A 16,782-nucleotide genomic window follows, 5' to 3' on the forward strand; every position below is an offset into this window, starting at 1 on the left:
GTATCACCAAAGATGCCGCTAAAATAAATAAGTAAATAAATCTGGCACATTACAACCTTACAGCAGCAAAATTCCAACTGTGGATACACTTTCACTGTTTTATATGATCAATCTGTGCTGTTCTGAGCATTCAAGGCACTATTTTGTAATGAGAGATTGCAAATTTCCTTTTTATTGTACACATTGCCTCAATCTGCATCCTTTTTCTCCTAATGCAATAAGTAGCTTCCTACGTTACCCAGGATGACTCTCAATAACCACCAGAGAACATACGTGAACTTTGGTACATTCCGTTTCAAATCGGAGGTTGGAGCTTCTGGCGTCTTACTAGGAAAAATGCAGTGGCACCACCCTTCAAGTTGGAATTACAGATTTGAAACCCTGGCAAGATTTCTCAAAGTTTTCTGAGATGCAGTTACCTGAAATTACATCAGTATGGTAACCTACAATGTATGCACTACACAGCATTACTTTAAGCAGGTTTATAATCCTCAAAATATGCTTAGGCTACAATTTATAGAATTGCATGCCATTAAATCTATCAAAACGCTCCTGGTAAAATGGTTAAACACATGAAGTTGAAAAGTTAAGTTGCCCTTACAGTTCATTCTCTATTAGCTAATGCTGCCAAAGTGACATGGCATTAACTGTTGCATGGAGCTTTATTTTACATCAGGCATGAAAAATGAGAAATCTTGAGGTTGTACGCAATTCTTTCTTCCTCTCCCAATAACCACAAATGTATAATGCATGCATTTTTACAACTTTTTGAGCTGGAAAACAAATATTTAATATTCAATATAAAGCTAACTTTATTCAGTTTTATTTGTGTACAGCACATGGAGAAAGCTATAGTAACAGCAGTTGAGTTAAGGTGAGAGCTGTGCTTCAAAACACAATTGTGACTGAACTGCATATTGTCTACATTTGTCCACTGGAACAAGAAAAATACACCACCACATAAAAAAAAAAAAAAATAGACCCAGGAATGTAACGTACATTGCCAATTGTTGTTCAACAGTGTTAACATGTTTTATGGTGCATTTTCCTTTAAGTATTTAACAGACCACAATCACTCTGCACTGCACAAAAAGGGACATTTCAGTATTCTGTATTTCTGCTGCCTGTATGAGCAACAGGCCCGTATACAGCTTTAACTCTGCTTTACACTATAGGCCTACTTAGTCATGAATAATTAGGACCAACAACTCTTACAAAGTGGTGCAAGATTGCCTGTACAAAAAACAAAACAATACAAACAACCAAAAAAAAAAAAAAAAAAAAAAAAAAAAAAAAAAACATCAATTTAATACGGCCATTTCGGCCATGAGAAGCAGCCATTGGCTAAACTCATTAGTATAAAATGTGATCCCTGTTAGTGTGAGAATCCACAATGAAGTATTTGAGCACAGAACAAATCTGACCAATATCATCAGCACACCTAGCAGCACCTAGAAATAGTTGGTGATGCTCTTTGCTCATCAGAAAACCGTTACAGCAAATCATATCATGGTTTTGTTTGAAAACTCAAAATTTGTTGTTTTCCTGTGCTTGTTAGGCACAGCAAATACTGACCACTATTTGGTCATAATGCTATCTTTATTTATGTAAGATTGTTATATACAAAAGAGATATCTGTCATTTGGGTGCGTTGAGCTATCTGTTCTGTATACAGCATGTTGTAATATGAAGTTATGGGAGCCAGGCCCAAGAAAATTCTGCCCAGTCATTACAGCATGATGACGTGCAGTGGTGGATGGCAGAAAATGGTTCAGTCCACTTGATGTGAGGAAAGACTTGTATTCTGAGATTGAGCGTCAAATTTCAACATGAAGCTTTAGTTCTCAAGCTAGACCTTGATTGTGTTTACATTGTCACTGATTTATTAAGGTCTGCTCCATTCCTATATTACTTGGCTGGTAAAGAATAAACAATATACTATGTTTAGTTTGTTTCTTTAAGCTGTGGTGTGTACAGGCAGGGGGAGGAGTACGCACATACATCTTTTCAATAGGCTGTGGTAACGATGGCCCTCTGACCTCATGGTCTGAGAAGCCCGAGGCTTCCAGTGCTCCAGGTACCACGGCCTCACTACAACAAGATCTTTAAAGGTCTGTTTTCAGTTTGCATTGGACTAAAGATTACCTTTTTTGCAATGGCTAACTGGCACACTAACTGTGACCAATCCAAATTCATTTAGATATGTGTGTTCATATCTGGTTTTCCTTTTTTTTTATGAGTTTGTTAGTTTCATGAAAGCCACTGGGTTGGACCATTTAATCTTAGCATCAGCAAAGCATATGTTGCCTTAGAAACACCGATAATATTGTGAGTAACATTCTTGTAATAAATTCCACAGAAATTATTGTGCTATTTTCAATGTTTTGTTTTTATTGCAAACAATATAATACAAAAGATAAGCTTTTAGGACAATGGCATGTTTACCTAGGGAAACTGCATTAAGAAGATGACAACATGAGAACTAATGATACGGAATATAAAATGAGGAACAAAAAGGATCCTGGTGATTCTAGAAAATTCTTTACAACACAGCCACAGCTTCCATAGTCATTAATTCATTTGTTAGAATGGAAAAAAGAGACAACTTCCAGTTTTTTTCTTCTTTAAAGAAAGACTTTAAGATCGCATTTAACGTAATTATAAGTAATCTATACATAACTAGATCATGAAAAAAGAAACTTTGAAACGGAAAAATTTACAAACGATAAATAAACAAATTTGTACCACATATGCAGCACTATTCTGCTGAAAACATTTCATTTCAGTTAGCTGCTGCTGAATTAAAAAAAAAAAAAAGATAATTGCAAATAGTTATTATTTTCAAATAAAATTAATGCTAAAGAATAAATTAAGAAAAGATTAGGGAAATGGATGGGGCTGTGGGAATGATAGAAGCATGCCAGACTCAGCGGAGACCTGCTGGCTGCAGAGGAGACTCAGGTCAGAGAGACTTCCTGTATCTCCTCAAGCAGGAAGCACATCTCTGCTGTGGCTTCCACACTGCAATGCCAGTGGATGGAGCCTCTCTGCTGCGGCTCCAGAGGCACCAATGGTATCAAGGCAGTACCCAGATAAAAACAAGCATTGCTCAGTTATATCTAGCAACACAGTAAGGCCCCTAGTAGAATTACATGGCACCTGCTATAGCATTTCCAACACAATAATCTGAGCTAAAGCAAAGAACAAGAAGTGTAATATTCGCCTAATTCACTGATGACACTGTCATAATGGCCGAAAATTCAAACTATCTCAGACCTGCATTGCTCAATTCTTGCATCTCATGGGAATTACAATAAAATATGTACAGTACAAAGATTCAAAGCAGAATGTAGGCTATCATAAGACGGCAGTGTAAGTAAAGGGACTTTTCTTACTTCCTGTACAAAGACACATTAGTGAGAAGTAAGGCCACTGAGGGTTTTCACCTAGCATTCCAGCTCCCTACACCTGTGTTAAACCCTCACATGATGATGACAATGAGCATGATGAGGATGAAGGGGATTATGATGATGATAATGATGATGACAAGAGAAGAACACATACACAGTACATACTAAAATATTTATAACCTGTATGTCCTCACAGAGGATTTCATTTTTTTTTTACATTATATCTAAAAAAATATAATCACAATTCCAAACAATACAAAAGGCACTGTCGTGAGCCAATCCAAAGATATATTTTCAGCACTATAAAAAAGTCCTTGTCATGTTTTTCTGTTGGCAATGAAGGGTGTGTGGCATGGTGGCACATAGGCCGCCGGGCGGAAAGAAGTCTATGCATGGGATGGATGTTATACAGTCAATATGGAGGCTGGCCTTCTCAGGGCCTGGAGAGCTGTGTGTAGACAGGCTGCTGCTCCCAGTGCTGCGGACTGTGGGTCTGGGGCACAGAGGGAACCCCGGCGGTGTCGGCAATGGGGGTGTACATAGGCCTCTGGCTGGGGCTCATGTAGCTGAAAGTGGAGTACAGGCTGGAGCCCTGGCCAGCCGCATGGCTATAGTAGGAGTTGGCACCACCCTGGTGGTCTGAATAGTCATACTGTGCCCGTGTGATGGAAGGGTAGGAGGAGGTGCTGTAGTGCTGCAGGTTGAAGGAGCCGTAGGTGACATGCTGTGGAGAGCCCTGCTCACTGTAGTGGCTGGGGCTCAGCTGCTCTGTCTTGATCTGGGTCGGTCTCTGCTGACCCTGGCCTTGCTCTCCTCCTCCGCCCAGAGTGGTCAGAGAGTGCTGCTGCTGCTGCTGCTGCTGTTGCTGCTGCTGCTGCTGCTGCTGTTGCTGCTGCTTGGACATCCAGGCATGGGCGCCGACGTTGGCTGCCTGGCCGACTGAGGAGCTACTGATACCATAGCTGCCGGTGTAACCAGCCTGGGCTGCACCAGTCATCCCAGCATGGCTATGGGGTGGCAGGTACTGATCAAACTCGTCGACGTCAAAACTCCCCATGTTAGAGATGACATCACTGCTCAACTCACCGATGTCCACAGCCCCAAAATCTATGTTGAGCTGGCGACCGGTGCCCTCCTGCATGGGGCGCCCCTCACGCTTAAGGTCAGCTTTGCTGCTGGGTAGGTCTGTTTTGGGGGTGGTTGGCGGTGTTGGTGGGCCTTGGGACTGACCTGGTGAATGAAAACAAAGAGTTAGCCTCACAGTCAACATGATATTAACACAAAAAGGTAGGTGAGGAAGACATTAAAAAAATATTAAACTGTTGGGTTGCACTGCATATGGAAATGGTGCTACATTTTTATCTGTTAACTAAATGCAAAGGCTTTTAAGGCTAGGAAAAGTTCAGTGCCATGTCAGAGACAGGTGTATTTGCATACTTGCAAAATCCACTAATCATTAACAGGTGCCTGTCTAGTACAGCCCCAAAGGTGTCTAAAGATTAGATTTCTAAATAATCCGTCAAAAATGAGTCACAGCTGGAATCAATAAATGCAAGACAGTTCAAAGGTTTGTACCTGAATGCTCTCCGGGAGAGTGCACCTCGCCCATGCTGGACGCAGGGGAGTCGGCCTGCTGAAGCGCCTTGAAGATGGCATTTGGAGATATGTGGGTTTGCTCGCCGTCTTCGGGCTCGCTTTGGCCGTTCTTCACTGATTTTCTTCGCCTGGGCTGATACTTGTAGTCGGGGTGGTCCTTCTTATGCTGCACTCTCAGGCGCTCAGCCTCCTCCACGAACGGACGTTTCTCTCCTTCGTTGAGAAGTCTGAAAGCAGCACAAAAAGTTGTGCATTCACATTAGAATACATACGAAAACAGACAATAGCCTCATTAGTGTACTAGACGTACGTGCCATTAATTAAATCATTCTAATATTTCTAATAAAAATATTTACAATGAATTAAAAAATAATAATAAATAAAGTTTGACCATCCGAAACTAAAATGTGTGCTATGTGCCCTCTACTGTGCACGCATTTCGGCCACTAGAAAAGAAAATAAAGTCGAAACAACAACAATAATAATAATAATAATAATAATAATAATAATAATAATAATAATAATAATTTTAAAAATCGGTATTTGCACGATTAATAAATTTAGTTTAACACTGCACTGAAATATTATCCGCACCGTTTAGGTCTACGCTGATCAGCAGGCAGGTAGTGTGTTACATTGCGCAGCGGCTAAATTCGCAGTGCAAAAGTGATGGAAAGTGGAAAGTGAACACAGCCTACCTCCAAAGTTTGCCCAGGGTTTTGCTGAGCTCTGCGTTGTGCAGATGCGGGTACTGGTCGGCCAGTTTCCTCCGTGCAGCTTGAGCCCAAACCATGAAGGCGTTCATCGGTCTTTTGACGTGAGGTTTACTTTTACTGGAGCCGTTGACGCGCACCGGCATGGGCACCAGGGTCCAGTCGTAGCCCTTGAGCACCTGGGACACTGCGTCTCTGATACACACAGGGAACTTCTCTTCCTCAGTCTCTTTCTTGTAATCTGGGCCTCTGAGGAGGTGGTTGTCGGACGGCCGGGTGTTTTCGGTATCGGAACCGGAGCCAGACGGGCACGGCGACCCTGCAGAGTCCTCAGACATGCTGGGGCTTGGAGCGTCGGAGTGACACTTCTCCTGTTCTTCTGTCATCTTCAGGTATGGGTCGAGGAGATTCATGCGAAAAAGTTAAAGAAGAGCTTCTCGCAGTAAAATAGTTTTTTAGGAGAAAATCCTTCCCTCTAAATCCACGCGCTGTGCCCAAAGACTGCAATGACAGCCTGGAAGGGCGCACAGCTTGACTGGCAAACTTCACTCCTGCAAAGTAAAAGATGCCAAAAAAGTTTTGATGCTCCTTTGCTCAGTTTTGGACAAGAAAGTAAACTTCAAGTGGACGCGATGGAATGCTTTACTTTGCAAATGTGACATAAAGGAGAACTGTGACTGCGGGTACCTACTCTGAAAGGTTGCTCAGAAATGTGGAGACGGAATAGGCGAAGCCTGGATTTATGTTTCTGGCAAGGAAACGATTGGGCGAAAATGTAAGTAGGCGGAGACGAAATACGACTCTGCTCCACATCCAGGCAAATAACTCCTTGCAGTCAACAAACAGTGAAAACTTAGTTGAAGTGGGGGGGAAAACTGCCTTTTTTTCTCAGACTAATCTCTGCTGCTATTCAAATTTACCCCAAAGCTCAAACTTCAAAATATAAGGTTCTGCATAAAACAATTACGTCTGTAAGAAGTAATGTTAAAATGACACTAGGTCTATAGGCCCAACAAACAGCAAAGCCATATTTAATATTATGATAGACTATTGTAGTATCGTATTATAGCAATATCACAGGAAATAATAATAACAATAATAAACAGCTTCGTCATGGCTCTGGTTTATTATTACGACAAACACCAAATCCCTGCAAACATTAGATCATGTTTTCATCAGGGCGTTTTGAACAATTAATAAAGTATTTGAATGGCTTGACAACAGTTACTCAAATAGATGTTTATTTACTTTTTTTTTTTTTTTTTTTTTTTTAATCATAGACCCACCTTGCTATAAAATGGTTACAAGGAGACTGGCATATTAATAAACCACTTTATGTATTCTGTGTTCAGATACTTACTGATGGCTTATTTGTTTGCAGGCTCCCTCCACTCCACTTATTTTTGTGAATTAGTTTGTCCGATTTTCTGTTACCCCTTTTTTTTTTTTTTTTTTTGTATCTCATACATGGGCTATAGTCGTGGTAATCTAATTTGTGACATGCACGGTTTCACTGATGGTTTTGAAATGGAAGCGTTTGTCATGAAGACTTTTTATCGAGTTAATCTTCATCTTAATCTTTGTATCTGTTAAATCATAACTTAGTTTTGATTTAAAAATGTGCTTTTGTATGTCAAGAAGTATGAGCATAGGCTGTTGCAGAAGTTTTGAGCAGGACTGTCCCGTGTGTCTGCCGCCTGTTGAGGGATTATTATGGGCTGCAGCCTGGAGTCTCTCGGCTCTCAGCGCTGAACACGATGCACACGGGCCAACAGGGGGAGACAGCAGTCCAGAAACTTGAGAGGGGCCACTGTGCAGATACTGCAGTAATTAAAGCAGAATGAGGGGACATTGTAAAACATATCACAAAATAACACAATGTAAGTTTAATAATTGAATTCATAAGGAATATACACATTAGGCCCATCTCTTTGCAGCAGAAAACTGCGTGTTATTGGTCCAAACCAGGCGCAGGGCAAGATTATGAAGGAACTGCTTCTCATTTCAAGTCTTTCTCATAAAGAAGAAGACCCCATACTTAATTGTTTTTGTTAATTAATTTGGAAAAAGTGGATTTTTTTTCTTTAGTAATCTTAAAGGGTTGTAGGGTTATAGGGCTATCTTTTAAATCATGCAGTCTTGCTTACCTATTTCATGCAATAGCAATAAGGCGAAAATGTAAGTCCCTACACCTCATATGGATGTATCCAATAGCCCCCTCCGCACACCTCGCATTTACCTTTTGTATGTGCTTCTTTCATAGTGATGATGACAATCATAACAGCATGACAACAACAACAACAACAACAACATCAACCACAACAACCACAACATCAACAACAACAACCACAACAACCACAACAACAACAACAACAATAATAATAATAATAATAATAATAATAACAATAATAACAATAATAATAATTTTATATGTTCGTATTGAAATATGCTATTTTCAATTGCAGTCGACCTAGTCTGTATCCATGCTTATAGGCTACTGAGCAACCAAAATGGGACTCATTTGTTTAAATGTGTCCCAGCAGTCACATCTAGTTTGTTGGACTGGCTCCAACTTTTGTTTTCGAAGCGACAAAGAACACTTTGTTGAGCGAGTTCGGTCTCTAATCCATGTATTTAATTTTAGAAACCAAATCCGAATGTGAAGGAGTGAGGAGTTAGACCTATAGCCTTGAAACGATTAGAAGTTTACTCTTTTTTTATTGCAGCCCTATAATTTAATTAACACTGACGTCAACATTAAAGCTGTTAGAAGACGATAAACTTTAAACTATGTCTGAAAAAAAAATGTTCATCCATTACTTCAAGTCCATGAAGTGAATCCAGATAAAAGCCATTATCTTTTACTGGTTTCCCTTATTAAATTTATAATAAGTAGGACATAAAAATAGAGAACTAGACTAAAGAATTTTTAAACTCTGAGATGTGGATGCAGAGTCTTCAACTCAATATCAGCAAGATATAGCCTATCTAATATTTTGTATATTCAGTATAGTGTAATCATAAAATCCCAAAATGCTAAAGTTAAATTTTTTTTATTTGTTTGTTTATTTATTTGAAGATATCTATGTCCACATAGACTGAATTCACATTTTATTGTGGGGTTATTACAGAAATGTATCTTACTAGATTATTCTGCATGTTGGTGATGTCTTATTTTGTTTTTTTCACTGCACAAATAGGGAATAATAAAGAGTTAGATTAATCTTTTTTTCCCCCTTTCAGTGTAAAAAAAGTGCATTGGGGTTTCTTATTGAAATAAGTCTCTCGGTCCCCCCTCTGGTGTCGTGACCCTGGCATTCTCATTAAAATCAACCCCAATAGGCCTAATAGGCCTGTCAAATGTACCTGTAATTACTGCTCCTAGTCTTATTGGTTGACTGTAGGCAATGGGACTGCTCTGTTAAGTCTGCTGTGTAACACTGCATGACAGAGAAATGTTATACCTGCAAAGTACAAGTTGGGGAGACAGAGGGGATTGGATAAGCTGGGGGGTTTAAGTTGTTCTTATTTCATCACCATCTGAAAGGTATAATTATGTTGATTCTATAACACATCAAAGTAACATGATTCTCCCTTCTTGGACTGGAAACCTTGAGCCATTTCCCTCAATAAAGTCTGAGATCCCTCCACGAGCTCTTGTCACACCGAATATTACAGCCACAGCCCAATAATGCATGAATTCTTATACTTACAAAAATATATGGAAAATTACTGCATGCACATTAGTGACTGCAAATTAAAGAAACACTGACTATTGTGGGATGTATGATGAGAGGTGCTCCCATTACTGTTTTTTGAGTTTGTTCGGAGAGTGGTCTCAGCATGCAGGAGGAAGAAACCCCGGGATGGCTAACACAGAGCCATCAGAGGTGTGGCTGGCTGTGTTCTCGCCCCTGCAGAGCTGACTGCAGTGGGTTTTAAGGTGCCCTGCACACTAATCTACAGTGGGTCAGGGGGACATGGATCCTCAGGGTCGGCCTCACAGTATATGGGGAACACCTGCCTGCAGGCCGAGCAGGTCTTGGGAAACTTCTCAGCTTGACTTCGAGCTGTAGCGTTAAAATTTTGAGGCAAACATTGGGGGTAAACTGCTAAATCATGTCTTCCACCTCTCCTTGCTCTCTCAGATTCCACTGCAAATGTTTGAGCAGACCACCTCACACTTTAAGTTTTCTTTTTATTTCAATATGTATATGTATTTGTGTGTGTGTGTGTGTGTGTTTGTAGCGTTAGTAGTACAGTGAGTGTATGTATCTTTTTTTGAGTTGTTACATTTGAATTATCAATTTTCTGCTAAAAAGACATTTAATCAATATTTGGATTAATATCACAAACATCACAAAATTCACATATCACATATCATATCTGACACTGAACTGAAACCTATGTACATTGCTGGGAGAGTATGGTTACGTACCCTGTGCATAGCATTTGTAGAATTGCAGTTAGTCCAGCAAATAGTTAATTTAATCCTTCATATCCACATATAGGAATCATGACTGAGCAGTCTTTCATTAGAGACCGAAAAGGCTGAGACACATAAAATACTTTGCAATGGCAGCGAGGGCTTGGAGACCACCAAAATGTTTGAATTGCCTGCTCTGAGATCCATGAAGAATTAAAAGAATTTATGGAGTGATACATGATGTGGCAGAGGTAGGGGAGGCAGAAGTGGGCTTCAGCCAGTCACAACCGACATAACACCTGTCTGAGACTTTCCGCAACTAGTGCCAGCTGCTCTAGACATGGCAGGAGGCTGCAAGAGGGAGAACTGAGAAAATCCTGTCGGCAAACTATCTGAACCTTCCTTCCGGCTGCCTCACGTGTTAGTTTTTCAGAGGTGTGGCTGTTTGTTGTTTATCAGATTTTACTAAATTCATCCCAAAGTGGAATGCATTAATGTTTCTGGACTGTACCCTAGCCCTCTGTCAGCCAAGGTCTCATCAGGATGGATGGGCTGCCCTAGGTGTTTGCCTAACCAGATCAGAGCACTTTGGCCACGGGCAACTGTTGACACATGGCATTTTGCAAAGGGTAAAGTTTAAACAGGACTTATCAAGGCCCTGACATCCTCAGAAGGATGGGCTTATATTCTCTGCTCTGACTCTCTCACACCTCCCTGATATCCCACGCATAACCACAACAGGTCCCAGTGGCTTTTCCAGTACGTCTGGGGGAAAGAACATGCTGGGGCTTGGAAATACAATACATTGCAACACAACTGGTTTGGTTTATACCCAAAAGATGGATGTGCAGAAAAAGCACCATAGAAAATTGAAGTGTAATTTCATTACTTCTGAAAAATATATTCTATGAAACAATTTATTAACTTGTCACTAACTTCCAGAGCAATAAATAATACATTTAAAACTGCACTGCATGCACAAGTCATCCTTAAAATGACGACCATGACATTTGTTTACTGATTTAGCAGTTATCTCTGCTGTCATCAGGTCAGGTCAGATCACACACCAGGTAGTTCTGCTGTCCCACTGAGGAAATGCAGTTCAGCTGAAAAACAGACGCATTTTGGCCTTCACCCCTCACAGTTTTGCTGCCACACACTTTCTTGTATATCTTCTCCTTACCCTGGCCTCCTCTGGAGATAATGCCACTGTAATCTCAGCCTTATCTTCTCCTGGCTTCTAGGAAGCTGAAACACCTTGGGTACTCAGTGATATTGTATCTGCTGGAAAGGAAATGAACACTGATCTGGGAATGCAGTGGTACCAATCGTTCCAGATAAACTTCAGTGGCATTGGATCGGTGCCACCATTGAGCCATAGTTTTATGTCACCATAAAGCAGAAACGACAATAAAACAAGTGTAAAACTTACATCCACCATGTGTCACGAATTAACTAGAATTTTTAGACATCCTGCATTGGAGTCTTTGTTCTATTTAAAACCTTAATGCATTGTGGAGTCAGCTTGCATGTAATCCAAATGTTCACCTCCCAGCCTTTCTGACAGCATGCATGAGTAGCACGTTTAACCTCACAATATTGAACTCTGCTGAGTGACTACAAGGCACCTTCCATGCCTTCAGGGGAGGTGACCTCCAAGTCACTTTAAATGGCAATGAAATGCTATTAACCAAAAGTAGAGTGTAATCTCTTCAGGTCATTCTCCTGCATTTTCAACCAGTAATTATGTCTAAATGACAATAGCTCATTCTCAGAATGCTGGAAAATTTCATGACATCATTATATGACTGAGTGTTTGTGGAGGCTTGCAATGAGCCTGCATCCTCACCAAGGATCTTATGAACAGAGAACAGGTGATAGCTGAAATGGCATCTGCATCTTTATGTTTATGTGAGAAACATATTTCTCATAGCATTTATCACTGACTGATCCTGTCACATGTGAAGCAAAGAAACAGTGCTGGTGGACCCAAGTGCAAGAGACCAAGGCTGGTTTGGCTGGAGTGAAGTCTTTATTTACAGTGGGACATGTAACTCAGGAAGACAGGGAATAGGAATGCAGGCATCAGGCAGGCACATGAGCATGACAATGACCAGACAAAGGACTGAAAACAGGACACAAACTGAACTAATTAGCAAAGAAGACACAGGTGACAAGACTGGAGAAGCTGGTAGGCTGAGAGAACACCAGGATCAGGGGCAGGGCTTAAGATAAAACAAGGAGCAGGTGTGGAGGAGCAAACAAGCAGTGCAGGGCAACAGGTAACAAGAGCGATACACAGAGCAGAGCAAAAAAGCAAACTACTAAAACACAGACACAGAAAACACGTTGGGTCCAAAACACAACTGTGATAGATCCATGGCTACACTTTCATCCTGTTCACATTTTACCCTGTCTACACGCTTTATTGCAATATATATATATATATATTATAATTAGATTTTATTGCCTTTGTTTCTCAAGTGCATTAATGCTTTATCATTGTAGCATAAGTCTCCATGTTATTTAGTGGACTGTTGTTAAATGAAATGTCATTGTGCTGTTGCAGTGACAATCCATTAATCTTAATGTACTGTCACAGGTATCACTGTTAGGTTCGTGGGTTACTTTTAAAATATAAGCCAGTGATATAAATTCCTTGGTGGACAATTAATCACTCAAGATTTCCAAGAATGTGTAAGTTCACTTACTGTAAACATGTAACCATATCAACCATTATCTTACATGACTTAGTATCAAATGTGGCTTGTGTTGCTATAGTATCTCAATCAAGACCTTTTTTTCCCCTATGCATTATATCTGAATAATCTAACATTTTTTGAAAGTATTTTGAATGTGAGACACATTTTGTTTGTTTGTTTGTTTGTTTGTTTGTTTATGTGCAATAGATTACCAAATGACCAGGTTTAGGGTGTTGTGAATGGATGTGTGGTTGAAACAGTGAAACTCCTCTCAGCCATGGATTGTTGCGCAGTCGCGTCTGGAGAGGAGCGCTGACTCAGGCTGGCTGACACTGCAAGCAGCTCCCTGGCACCACAGCATATCAAAAAGCCCATCAGACACCCTGTGTGATGTCAGTCCTCGGCCTCTCCCCGCACACACAGAGACACCTTTCACAAAGAACCTGTATGCGCTCTGCTCTGCTCGACGTAATGGAATATTCAAGCCTCATCCCCTCCTACATGTTTCTACTATCAGCTATCAGGTGAAAATGAGACTGCTGTTGTTTTCTGCAGTATCAGAGCCTAAAAATAAACTAAATGTGTTTCCCCACTTCCGTCAACTGGCCTTGTTTACATTCTCAGTCATGCTTATCTCCTTAAAAAAAAAAAGAAGAAAAAAAAAAAGTAGAGCTCCATTCATTTGATTAGCCCTTGCATGATATTGTAGTGGTAACAATTTTGATACTTTATTTGGATACTTAGAGTTAGAAAACACCCAAACCTGCATGATTTCACAAATCTCCGGTGTCATGTTTATGTCAGATTTCTCCTCTTTTCTCCTCTCTCCTGTTTCATTATCCTCCCACCTTAACCCGGCTCTTTCAACAGGGCTCATTTGTTTGGGTGACCAATGAAAGGGACCATTCTTTCCACACAGTGACTGTGATACTAGAAATACTGAGTTAATGAAAGAGTGATGATATCTAATCACCTTCCAGAGGATAGCACCTGCATCAGAGCTACTACCCAAACGTCTGCTGAAGAGCTACAAACAGATCCTCTGCAGATCTGCTTCCTCTTTGCTGTTTAGCAGTAGCCATAGTTATATATTTAATATCACTTGTTGCAAGGGAAGTAAGAATATCTTGTGTGGTGAAGCAGATCCAGCCGTCTTAGGTGTTTCCACCAGGGATTTCAGCATTAGACCGTGGCAATGGGATTATTACGTTTAGAAAGGGCAGGGGTGAAATGAACAATGGCATACTTCAAGGGCTTTAAAACAGTGTCTTATTACAATGGGGAGTGCCAAGTCTATCGTTGATAAATTCCATTTCACGACATAAGAAAAGAAGAAGGTCAACAAGCCACATTCAGTGACTGTAGATAATGTATGGATTTGGATTTAACTTTGGATTCAAAGTTGGCCTATTTCGGGACTGCTTGTTGCTAGGCAAAAAATATAAGTCTTGTCATCACATCACTATTTGTGCCCGAGAAATGAAGAAAGAGCGCAAGTACTATTTAACGGAATTCACGACCAAAACAAAGTCACAGAAGAAAGATGACTCAGTTATTTTGACTCAATTTCAATCTCTGACCCCAAAGACAGATCATGGGGAGGCCCTTGGGAACGCACACACATGCCACTATAAAATTTATTAAAAGTCATAAGGGCATTGTAGAACTCAACAGCAAACACCCGTAACATATCATACAAGATTTACGATATACCCACTAAAAAAAAAAAAAAAAAATATTCTGTGAAAATAGCAATACCAATTTGGCATGACAAGTAGTCGATGAGTTAGTTCTGCATCAAAGTTGCAGTATTACTCAATATTACCTGGCTTATATTCAAGGAAAATACATTTTATGTTTGCAGAGGCTGAGGGTACCTGGTGTTAATGGGGAACTGTATGTGCTGAAGTGATCCGGGGACAGATCTTCATTTGCTTTTTTCACATTGTGCCTACATTCACTGGCACATATTCAAGTGCTATCTGTCTATGTAAATATGGCAACTGCAGTAAACTGCCTCTGGGCCTTGCTGCCTGAGGCCCCCTGTGGCATCCAGCAGTCAGAGGCCCCTGGGCACCAGTCTTATTTGTTTGATGCATAATCTGTCCTTGTCTGACCCCATTGTGATTATCTTAGTCCCCACCTTCTGATGCGCAAGTGTTTATATTTGTCATGTCTCGGTTTGCTTGTTTTCGTTTGCTCATTAAATACATCTACCTCTTGATCAAATAATATAAATACTGTAAGGGTAATTAAGTGTAGGTGTAGTTCAGTTGATGATTATCAAGTAATTTCCAATTTGAATAGGTCAACTGTCTCATATTATTTTTTTGCCAAAAGAAAATGACTCTTACAGTAAGGCCCACTGATATTCTTAAACTTGAAAAACAACAACAAAAAAAGTTTACGTGAATAGCAAAGGTGCATAAAATAATACTATCAAACTACACTCTATTATACTGGTGTAGCAGTTTGTAAAAATAATAATAATATATATATATATATATATATATATATATATATATATATATATATATATATATTGAAAACAGTAAGGAATGCTGAAACAACAACAATTTTGTGGAAATGGAGAGTTTACATACATACATGTCACTTTTTAAATGAGAGAATGTAAGTGGGCCACAACAGGGGTTGCTTTCTCGTCTGTCCCTGTCCTTCTATTTTTTTCAATGTCTTTCCTTCATTTGTTTTTCTTTTTTTTACCTTTTGCTCCTTAACGATCACTTTGCAGCGTGACCAGGGGCCAGGAGTGAAGACAGAAAGAGAGGTTAAGTGAAATATGTGCCAAGCATAATACAGTGCTCAGGGTTGTGCGTGTCTCCCCTCCCTCCTTCCTCCTCCTGCTCCTTCAGGGTGCTCCTGTGTTCGGGCTGGATCAGCCACAGCAGGGAAGCTCCATCTAATTGGAGCAGCCCAGCGGTGGTGGCCCCGAACCTCCGGGAGCCAGGCTTCTGCATTCTAATGTTACGCTCGAAGGAAATTGTCCTCCTCGATTTCCTGAGATCCAATATTTGAGTGGCTTGCTTAGCACACTTTGTGCAAGTAAGAAAATTATAATTGCTTTATTCGATTTGCAAGGAACCCAGTGCTGCTTCGTCCCGGCACTCGGCTGATAAGTTCAGCACAGGTTATATCGCCAGCCTGTCACCTGGCCATACCTGCCCACAGCCATGATAAGTAGATGAATGTCTGGCCATATATGCATAAGCCTGACTTACTTTTTTCTTGATCTTATAAAAGTTTTCAGGGACACATGATACTGTGGTTACGACTATTACTCCATACAAGTGATGTCAATATTATCAAGAGATGGTTTTCATCTAACACAGACCAAGAGCTCTGAGAATATAGATCTCTTAAAACCAGCCATATTCTTCTACTCCACACATCAGTAGTCTTCATCTCCTTATAGACGTGCACTAAGAAGCTACACACTCCCCTCAAAAAGTTTGATGGACTAATTTGTAAAGTTGAAGTTTATTTACATGCTAGTGGATTTAAACATGGTGCACATCACTTTATCATGTTTGTATGTGTACAAAAGAAGTGATCAAAGTGACCCCTTTGCGCACATCAAACCTGATGAAGAGATGCAAAATGCATTGTTCACATCCACTATCATATAAATAAACAAATTAGTAAATAAGTCCATTGAACTTTACTTTGCAAATGTCTGGCTTCTTCTTGTGTGTCTATAGGGAGAGGAAGCGTATTCGTATATGGATATTGATATAGATACATGGATTTTTCTTTTGCTTAGCAGCACCTCCCTACTGGATGTGCATAGGTTTCATTCTGCTGAACATTCTTATACTTCCTTGTGGATCTCTCACTGTATTATGAATGAGGCAGACTTTGCTTTGTGACTCAGACATGTGGTGAGGGCTGGCGGGGCCTTTGACTTAATACGAAGC

At 40.3% G+C, this 16,782-nt stretch overlaps 1 protein-coding gene across 1 annotated transcript; it reads right to left on the reverse strand.

Annotated features, from left to right (window-relative positions):
* Window positions 1–2,371: 2,371 nt before the first annotated feature.
* Window positions 2,372–6,417, reverse strand: LOC115363889 (transcription factor Sox-9-like). Its single transcript, XM_030058224.1, has 3 exons — window positions 5,705–6,417; window positions 4,986–5,233; window positions 2,372–4,640 (listed from the first exon to the last, which is right to left on the reverse strand). Exons 1-3 carry the CDS (start codon window positions 6,130–6,132, stop codon window positions 3,844–3,846), a joined length of 1,473 nt encoding a protein of 490 aa, XP_029914084.1. The 5' UTR covers window positions 6,133–6,417; the 3' UTR covers window positions 2,372–3,843.
* Window positions 6,418–16,782: the final 10,365 nt, after the last annotated feature.

The sequence above is a fragment of the Myripristis murdjan genome, chromosome 8, assembly GCF_902150065.1.
Source record: "Myripristis murdjan chromosome 8, fMyrMur1.1, whole genome shotgun sequence".
In the NCBI taxonomy this organism is placed as follows: Eukaryota; Metazoa; Chordata; class Actinopteri; order Holocentriformes; family Holocentridae; genus Myripristis; species Myripristis murdjan.

What these genes read in the sequence shown, in the direction of transcription:
- LOC115363889 (XM_030058224.1), bottom strand. Translation starts at nt 6,132, where the DNA reads ATGAATCTCCTCGACCCATACCTGAAGATGACAGAAGAACAGGAGAAG. An exon ending in ACCCTGGGCAAACTTTGGAG is followed by an intron (nt 5,234 to 5,704) that starts GTAGGCTGTGTT and finishes TGCTGCTTTCAG; the next exon opens with ACTTCTCAACGAAGGAGAGA. An exon ending in CTCTCCCGGAGAGCATTCAG is followed by an intron (nt 4,641 to 4,985) that starts GTACAAACCTTT and finishes TTCATTCACCAG; the next exon opens with GTCAGTCCCAAGGCCCACCA.